This window comes from Triticum dicoccoides, chromosome 1A (genome assembly GCF_002162155.2).
Source record: "Triticum dicoccoides isolate Atlit2015 ecotype Zavitan chromosome 1A, WEW_v2.0, whole genome shotgun sequence".
NCBI classification, from domain to species: domain Eukaryota; kingdom Viridiplantae; phylum Streptophyta; class Magnoliopsida; order Poales; family Poaceae; genus Triticum; species Triticum dicoccoides.
This window is the reverse complement of record NC_041380.1, coordinates 556,789,008-556,798,556: the sequence shown is the minus strand read 5'-3', so window position 1 is coordinate 556,798,556 and position 9,549 is coordinate 556,789,008. Positions and strand designations below refer to the sequence as shown.

Genomic DNA, 9,549 nt, shown 5'->3' with positions numbered 1-9,549 from the left:
TGAACACGAATCAACTAAACATGATAAACGTGACTAGACGAGAATTCCCATGTGTCCTTGAGAACACTTTGCTTACTATAAGAGAACTTTCCGGCTTGTCCTTTGCTATAAAAAGGATTGTGCCACCTTGTTGCACCTTTGTTACTATTGCTACTTGCTACTTGTTACGAATCAACTTGGTACAAAAATATCTGCCACGGCTACTTTCAGTACTTGCAGAGAATACCTTGCTGAAAACCACTTGTCATTTCCCTCTGCTCCTTGTTGGGTTCGACACTCTTACTTATGTAAAGGACTATGATTGATCCCTTATACTTGTGGGTCATTAGTACACTTTGCAGGAAACAGTATATCATCGAATTAAAGTAGCAAATAAATAGCTAAACCATTCACAAATTCCAAATAAACACAGTTGTCATAAGTAAACCTCTTAAAACCATGTGCATGAAGGTGTCAAATCTCTTATACCATTGTCTAGGGGATTGCTTCAAACCATGTGGCTATAACATTTAGCAACTACCTTGATTTAGATCTTGCCTAATAATTAGCAGAAAATCTTTCTTTTCTTTTGAAAACACACTTGCAACAAATAGGTTTTTCTCTCATGGTAAGTTTACTAAATCCCAAGTGTCATTCTTCTTCAAATGATTCCATCTCAACATGCATAGTGGTCATCCACCTATTGTTATCACTAGGAATAATAGCCTCTGGATATGAAGAATTTTCAGTTTCTTCTTCCATGGATAATGCATAAGAAATAACATTGCACTCTTCAATTAACCTTGGGCATGCGCCAGCACCAGTTTGCCTAATTTGCCACCTGCGACATTCCAACTTGGTGGAACAACACACTGATTTGGAGTGACATGTTAATTATCATCAATAGATTCATATGGGCATCAACAACTTTCTTATCAAATGCATCACCTGAGTCAACAACATTCTCCACCTCAACAATAGGTTGCTGCTCATTTTTAACAGGAACATTAGTGGATTGAACTATTGGGAATCGTTGTAGAAAACAAAAAAATGTCCTATGAAACTAAACTAGGATCACTATGTTTGCTTTGTTTTATAGAAAATTCACCAAAGTTTTGCAATTTTATCTACAAAAAATACCATTTTCCTGAAATTGTTAGTACAAGCCTGAGCCAAATTTGACATATATATAAATAATGTGATTTTTTTTCCTTTTGCATCACGACAATTTTTTGTAATTGAGCATGGTAAATTATTGTATTGACTAGGGCAATTTTATTGTATTGAAACTTCAACTTGTGGCTTCCATGGCAGGTGCACATATTTTTTTAATTTCATAATTTATGCCAATTTTATAATTTCGTAACGTTCACGTGACAAACTTAGAGCAATTATTTCTGTTCATATGATAGTTTTATGAATTTTTGCTTTCATATCTACCACCTTTGTTTGTTAGCATGACAAGTTTCAGAAAAAATCATTATGTTCACAAGGCAAGCTCACAAAAATTCATTACTGAAATCTCTATCTACAGCATGGAAATTTTATTTTGAAAAGCATGTCAATATAGTAATATTGCACTTTTTTAATCTATATCATGGTAAACATATTTTTAATGGCATGGCAATTTTCAATATTTTGGATCATGGCAATTTTCTTCTTTGATTTTTTATTATGACAAAGAAAATATAGAGCATGGCAATTTTAATATTGGGATCGAGGCATATTGATTATTGATGTCATGGCATACTTATTATCTCAAACATGATAATTTTCCTTTTTGATTTTGTGTTATGACAAATAAAATATAGAGCATGACAATTTCATTACTTGGATCATGGCATTTTTATTTTAATGTCATGTATTGTCCATGGAAATTTCCCGTGTTTTTCCATATTTTCAATTTTGAATCATTTTCATCGTAAAACGAAAAACTTGCTGCCATGGCAAATGATTTTGTCGTCATTGCAACTCAAACTATAGAACAACAGCAAGTTAATATAAATTTGTTTAATGTATGCTGGCAATTTTTCATATGACGTTTCTTAGTTAATACGGAAATCTGCCATGTATGAATTTATTTGATGTCATTTAAGTTAAAATTCATTTTTTTCACATGGTAACTAGGAGTTTTGATATACTTATATTTTTCTTTGTGTTTTAGCTGTACGTTGTCTATGAAATCCTAGAGATGTAGTAGTTTATATATTTTCTTCTAAATTTTTAGCATGTCAAATTCTTTATTCTTTTTATGGATGTACAATACCTTATCAATTTGAACATAAAGACCTTTTTATTACGTACAAAATAGCTTCTTTTTTTGTGTTCTTCAACTATTAAATTAAGATCAAAATACTAGTATTTACAATTTGATAGTGCGTCACCGGAAAATGGGCATTTTTTTGGCCCAACTCTTGGGTCAAAGATGTATTTACTTTTAGTGGTCACTTTTGTCGGGATAACTCCAGCCAGCTATTGGCATTGAAAATAAAACAAGAAATATTTCACGGATAACCAAGAAAATCATGCCTATCCTCCCAAGCATGCTTTCAGGAATTGCTAGGGACTTGAGAGGGCACAAAAGCACAAAACCATGAAAGACATTTCCAAAAAATTAAAGTGTCGTATATCTAATATAAATCTTGACAAAACCCATGTTCATGCATAAAAGTAATCGAGGGTCAGTATATTAAGCCAATTCGCGCGGTTTGGTTTGTTCGCTATGATGCGCAACCGCCCAAGAAGTGTGTACACCTGTGTAGTTTGCTGATAAAACACATCTAACTGAAAGTAGCTAATTTATTCACCATGCAAGATGAAGTAAGCTAACTCGCCTACAAAACTGGAAGCAGTTTTGCTAATTCTCATTGACTTACTCATGTCTCAGTCTATGCTATATTTATTTGATCTTGCATAGAGATCTGTGCAAAAAAAACTTGTAATTTTTTTCTTTTTTCCTTCTTATATACAATTTCGCTTGAGTGAAACTTAGTTAAGTCTCGGTCCACTCAGACCTAGCCACACTCAATTGGAAATGAAGCTATACATTACCTGAAGTAGCACTAATTTGCGATTTTACAGTGTCATCCATGTCTCTTAAAAAATGGAGGGAGAAAGAAAGAAAATATATTTTTAAAATGAAAAAGGGGAAATCAGAAGTACTGTTCCAAGTTGAACTCAAAATTTGGGAGGAGGCTCTGCTCTTGGCAGGGCAGCGAGAACTCATACTCCATCTCCGCGAAGGCCGGCTCCGCCTTGGCCCAGTGTAGCACCTCGCCATCGAGCACGCTTCGTACCTCGCCGTCGAGCATGCTGCCCACCTCGCCGCCGTAGTTCCGGTTGCTGCTGTTGCTGGAGCTCTCCCCGTAGCCCAGGCTCTCCGGGACGTCCAGCACGCAGCTGTAGTCCGCGGCGCCGAACCCGGCATCTTCGTCCGCGGCCTCCTTTCCACCGTAGAACTGGCCGTACAATGCCGCCGCGTTCGCCGCGCCGAGGTCCTCGGCGAACCTGGCGCCGTAGTCGGCGCACACCGGGAACGGGTCGAACACCGCCGTCTGCTTCGGAGCGAGGCTGCCGTCGGCCGCCGCGGCAAGGGGCTTGCGGTCTTCTTCTTCCGTGTCCGGCAATGCCGGCGTGGCCGTGTCGGCGGCGGCCATGGGTTTGTGCGTAGCGGGGTCGAGGCCTTGCTGCCGGAGCTTCTTCTTGATGCAACTATTCCAGAAGTTCTTGATTTCGTTGTCCGTCCGGCCCGGCAGGTGCGACGCGATCTGAGACCACCTGCACGCACACGGCACACACGACACGCATCAGTAATTCAGTATGTTTTCCCAAATCTTTCTGCTAGCTCGAATCGACCTCCGCACTGAAAAATCAATACGAACTGAATGCATTGCGCGGAGCCGCGGACAGACCTGTTGCCGAGGATCTGGTGGAGCGCGACGATGTGGTCCTCCTCCTCCTGCGAGAAGCAGCCGCGCTTGAGGTCGGGGCGGAGGTAGTTGATCCACCGGAGGCGGCAGCTCTTGCCGCAGCGGTTCAGCCCGGCGAGCCTGGGGACGGAGCTCCAGCAGCCGACGCCGTGCCGGATGATGTGGTTGTAGAGCTTCTCGTCCTCCTCGGGCGACCACAGCCCCTTGCGGAGCTTGGGCTGCCCCACGCCGCCGGACGACGGACGTCCCATTCTATTGATCCCTCTCCGGCAGCTGAGCTAGGCAACACGGATGGACGGAGGTAATGATGCACCGACGGTTGCTTCCTCCCGATCGATGGCTGCCTGGTGGTGGTGGGTATGTATGGTCGGGTATATATGGGGAGAGCGTGCGTGGCAAGAACCTCAAGCTCACTCGGCGAGAGAGAAAGAGGGAGTGAGGTGAGGCAGCGATCATGTAGGCCCGAAGCAACGCAGAAGCAATGGATTGGAGTTCAAGACAGCTGCGGTTTGTGGCGCGCGCCGGGATAAAACAGTGCGCCGGCCGTGCGGAGGGGAGGGAGCAGAGACAGGCCAGGGGCACTGTGCCAGGGTGTGTTTCTCTCTTATCATGTGGTTTGTTGGGGACGTGACTTTCCTTCACAAGAAGGGAGCTCTTCTTTCCTCGCCGGTACACTGCTGATTAAGTGCGACACTCCTAATTAAGCCCCCAACGGTAGCCCATCAATGCGGCCACGGACCTGCGTGCTCTGCAATTAAGAATCGCGTCACGGCAGTGCACTAATAACTCGCATGATTTATCAGCTGAGAAGGAGAGATTACTGCTCATCAGGTCATGCTCCAGCTAACTGATCATCGACAAATAATCACCGGCCGATTAACCTCAAGGATCGCGTCGCTGGAAGCAGCGGCCCACCTTCCCTTGCCGACCTTCACGTTCCATCTGATATGCGTGCGAGCATGGGGGCCAAACAACGTCCCGTCCACTGTGCCGGTGCGCGTCCAGATACAGAGATGGATCGATGAATGGACATCGCTCAGACCTAATCAAATCGAAGCGATGCAAATGTGGTAAAAAATCGGGTCGCTGCTGTCTGTCTGTCTGTCCGTCCGCCTGACTGACAGCGGCCGGCCGGCCGGCGACGGGTGGAGCTGCACTGTCGTTCCAGAAGCAGGGAGGAGAAATAAACGCGGTGTCATCACTTGGCACCAGATGAATTTCGCCGTTGTAATGATCGATTGACTCGACGTTACCAAAGCAGAAGAAAGGAAGGAAGGAAGAACATCGATCACACAATGGTACGGCGCACGTTACCATGAAGAAGAAAGGCTGTACGGCAGAGTCAGCTGGCGGTTCAGAAAATCAGCGGCGTCGACAACAGTGTTCACAAACGTGTTCAACTCCGGCATAGCTTTGCAGGCTAGTCATCCATGGACCGACGACAGTGGGTACAGCTCAATTCATCTGGACCCGATTGCCGCGTAAATCGTGTCGATCAGCAGGTAATTTGCCGTCACCTGCTAGCTTGCTTAGCTACAGAGAAAGTGAGGAGATGAAATCAAACAAAGCGAAGGCCTGAAACTTCCAGCTGAAAAAGTGAGGATTACGCTCTGCTTTGCTCTGGTGATCATGAAAACCAACTGATTAACATGACCTGCAGCAGGACGGCAAGGTCGCCGGGGAGGGCCCGGCTGGGTATAGCAGCAGTGCACGCCGAATAAAGCACAAGGCACCTGATCCTTGTACTTGAAGGGAAAAGGAGGTTTCTGTATATGTTGCACGAGTGGGCTAGACCGACAGATACAGTTGATAAAAAAAAAGGACAGGAAAAAGCCATGCTCCATTGTTAACTAGCACGCACATTCAATGCATATATGAAGAGAGGGAGACCGCTTAATTATGTGTTGATCAGTTTCAACCGTGCAATGAAATCCCTGACGAAAAACAAGCATGCATGCATCTTCAGGCTTCAGTTTCATCACGAGTTGCATGCTTTGCGTTGCGGTGCTGCCACAGTACGTACGCGTCAGTTAATGCGGGTTCCACCCGTTTTCTGTTTTTGCCCGGCCGGTTGGTGCGTCGAGAAGGACACACGAAAACAAAAGTTGCACGACGTCGATGTATGGGTACTAGGTGCTTAGTGAGTCATCGCTTGTGTGCAACTACAGTACCGGCCGGATCAATCGATGATAGCGCCATGGGAGGAGTGCGTACGTAGCTTGAGGGTGTAATGGCCAATGATGGCGCTCTACTCGCAGAGAGAGAGAGAGAGAGAGAGAGAGAGAGAGAGAGAGAGGCCGAACGCCGGGAGGTGGCTTGCAAACGCCAAACCACCACAGTCCACAAAGGAGGAAGAGAAGGGAACGGCGGAGAGTGGAGGAGGGAAAGCTTGCGTGCGCTGGGGAAAGCTCTATCAGCGACCACACGGGAGGGCGTGTCCGCGTGTGTACGTCCGCTAGCCTGTCGCGATCGCGAGCGTTGCGTTGCATGCGGGCCATACCGGTGCCCGGTACGGACGGCTGGCCGGAGCTCCATCGATCATCGACGCGCGTATGCACGTACTCCCTTTGTTTCAAAATAGATGACTCAACTTTATATTAACTTTAAAGTTGGGTCATCTATTTTAAAACGGAGGCAGTAGGACGATGCTTCGAGCGTGGTGCAAGCAATGCTAGGCGAGCTCCAACGGATTTGCACGGAGTAGCTGACAAGTGTTGGTGCATGGCTGGTGTCCGTCTACGTAGGGATCGATCCTCATCCTCGTACGCCGTTTACGTACGCAAGGGACGTCCACATTTCTGATCATAGATATAGATAGAAAGAACGGATCGAAAGAGGCAAAATTTTGGTCTTCGTAATCTGGAACGAGAAATAATTGAAGTCGCTCATGACCGTGGGCGAGGGGCCGGTTTGGCCGTCGATATGATGACCAGCATTCGTTTCGCGGATTTGGAGCGATCCGTTGCCCATGCATGCATGCATGCATGTTCTTTGGAGCGATGCATGCTTGCACTTGTGGGCTTGTTGACTAGTGTACTGTGCCGTTCCTTTTGGCAAAGTTGGAAGCTAACTTCATCAAACCAAAGGGCGGGGTTCCGTTACTGATCCACGAAGCGTACCTGTACTGTATACGTACCTCAACGATCGGTAGAGAAATCAATGCATGCACGACGACCAGCGCCTACGTTCACTAGCCAGTGTGTGTACTCGACCTAATTTGCGATGGAGACTGAACTGAACATGCATGTGATTCAGATTTCAGGACTTGAATATGTAGTTTATCTCACCAAGTTGAGTTCCATTTTGCATGTCCAAAATACAAAGATTTGTCATTGGTTTATAGCCACGTCCCATTACAACTCCTGGACGATCATATACTCCTACTCTGCTATGTTAGAGCATCTTCAATCACGGTTGAAGCAGCCCAACCCCCGTTTGTTTGGCAGGGCAACCTCACCGTCCATTTGCAAACACTCAAATCCATACAAAACCATGCATGCAACGTTGATTTTATACATAGTTCATATATAGGTAGATAAAAACAAACTTCATCGGAAAAATAGGATTGTAAAGATACTAGCCTACTCCTAATCCTCGTCGAAGAAGAGCTCAATGACCCCCTTGCCGAAGCCGATGGCCTTGTAGTCATTGGCGGCAGGTCGAATCGATGGTGTCTCCTCGTCATCATCGTCATCCGGGAGGAGCCGCTCCCGCTTGACGTCGCAGAGCTGGATTTCGCGTCGGTTCTCCGCCACCACCCGCGTGGACTCGAGGGAGTTGAGGATGGTGCAGATATCGGCCACGATGGTAGGGCCGATGGTGAGCTTGGCGAAGGCGGCATTGCCTATGTGCTCGGCCTCGAGCTCAAGCTCAAGCTATGATTCCGCCGCGATGCTCCGTCTCCTCAGCTTGGGCAAGGAGGAACTGCTCATCTGCCTCCTCCATGGAGAGGAAGTGGATGTTGTCGCCCTCGCCGGCCGTCGCATCGCCAGCTTGAACCTGGTGGCGGGGTCAACCTGCATGCCCATCTCCTCCTACTACTATTCCAAGCACGGCTCCGATGAGCTCAAAGGTTACCCGGCCGCAATGCTGACCGCGTCATGCCTCGGTGGCGTGCACCTCTGTCGCAAGCTCCGCTCAATGCTCCAACATGAGCATCTTGTAGTATATGACCTTCTCGTGGACCATGGCTGATGACAAGGTTAGAGTGGACAGGGACACGCTGACAATGGGGACCGGAGGGGAAGGGGAGGAAATGTAACGCCCCGATCAAGTCCACCGGTTCATCCACCGGTCCCTCGCCGATGAGCCTGGAATCTAGACTCGCTCCATAGACCAACACTAGTCTTTTTATGCGCATTTTTTTCTCACTCATGCGCAAACGGGATCAACTTTTTTGGGTCGGTCACCCATACTCAATTTGCTCCAAGCCAAACACCCATAACTTTACATGAAGCCTGATCTTGACTTGCCTTCTCCACAAAGGAAAGCGAAAAGGAAAGCAGAATCCCGCAAAAAAAAGAAAGAAAGGGAAAGCAGAAAAATCGAGCAGAATATGAATCATGCCGGTTGCCTTGCCTCCTGGCTGTGGCTCCTCTTTCAAAGTTATGCAAGCCCAAAGCTAAACTAATCACACACATAAAAATATAACAATACAATACTCCATAGATCATAGTCTCAATCATGCCATATAAAGTTGGTTGTTAATCATATACAACTACATATGAATTAGCGTGGCCGCACGTTGATTGTTAATTTGCTAATCTCATGAAGATTTTTGAAAAACAATAGAGAGGAATTATGGAGAGGTTTGGTGCATGCATGTGTAGTGCTTTAGGCCGTTGCCGTTGCAACAGATGGCGTAATGTGCACTTGTCTAGCATGAGTAACCCGCATGATTAAGTTGTTCAGCACAATGGCCGCAGGACAGCTAGTTGTTCAAGCCATGCATGAAAACTCAATAATTAATTAAGCTCACCTAATTAGTCTGCCTTTTTCATGGTAGGGGTAGATAGTACTGATTCTTTAGACTATCTCTTGCTTGTTCACAGAATATTGATTAGGTGGTTTGTGCTGGTTAATTAAGGTAGGTGGTTTGATTTGGCTTCGATGATGACATATGCTAGAATCTATGAGATTGGACTGGCACCATGTATTGTAACACAAGATTTTGTATGGGTAAGGTGATGACAATAAACTGAAGAGCAATGTGCAACTGTTAATTTGTTTTCTTCTGCCGCTAAGCTCTCTAGCTAGCTAGCTTGGCATGTTTCGCCATGGAACGAAATTGATGTACATGTTGTTCTCACTAAAGATTGTTAGCTTCTGATCAGGGTTTTATATATTCAACAGCCGTGCATGCAATCTAGATTCTAGAAACAGAATCATTGAGTGGCGAGTGAGCTTACCGACTAATAATTCAGTGATTGATTTCTCAACTATTCAAGCTCATGTTGTCCGAAACTAACCAATAGCCAGTCGTGATTTGATAGAATATTTGCTACACACTGCACCCCATAGAAAATGTTATCGCGTCACTAGCTCATTACAGAGTACAGTTCGTATCAAGCGATTTGTTGATTAATTAATTAATTAGCTGGTGATCCAAATGGTGCCACCTCAAATCCAAGGTTCTCCATCA

The 9,549-nt window shown here is 45.6% G+C and overlaps 1 protein-coding gene across 1 annotated transcript; it reads right to left on the bottom strand.

Annotated features, from left to right (window-relative positions):
* Positions 1-2,912: 2,912 nt before the first annotated feature.
* On the bottom strand, positions 2,913-4,466 carry LOC119289368 (myb-related protein Hv33-like). Its single transcript, XM_037568708.1, has 2 exons — positions 3,891-4,466; positions 2,913-3,756 (listed from the first exon to the last, which is right to left on the bottom strand). The coding sequence occupies exons 1-2, from the start codon at positions 4,157-4,159 to the stop codon at positions 3,132-3,134; spliced, it is 894 nt and encodes a 297-aa protein (XP_037424605.1). The 5' UTR covers positions 4,160-4,466; the 3' UTR covers positions 2,913-3,131.
* Between the last annotated feature and the right edge of the window lie 5,083 nt (positions 4,467-9,549).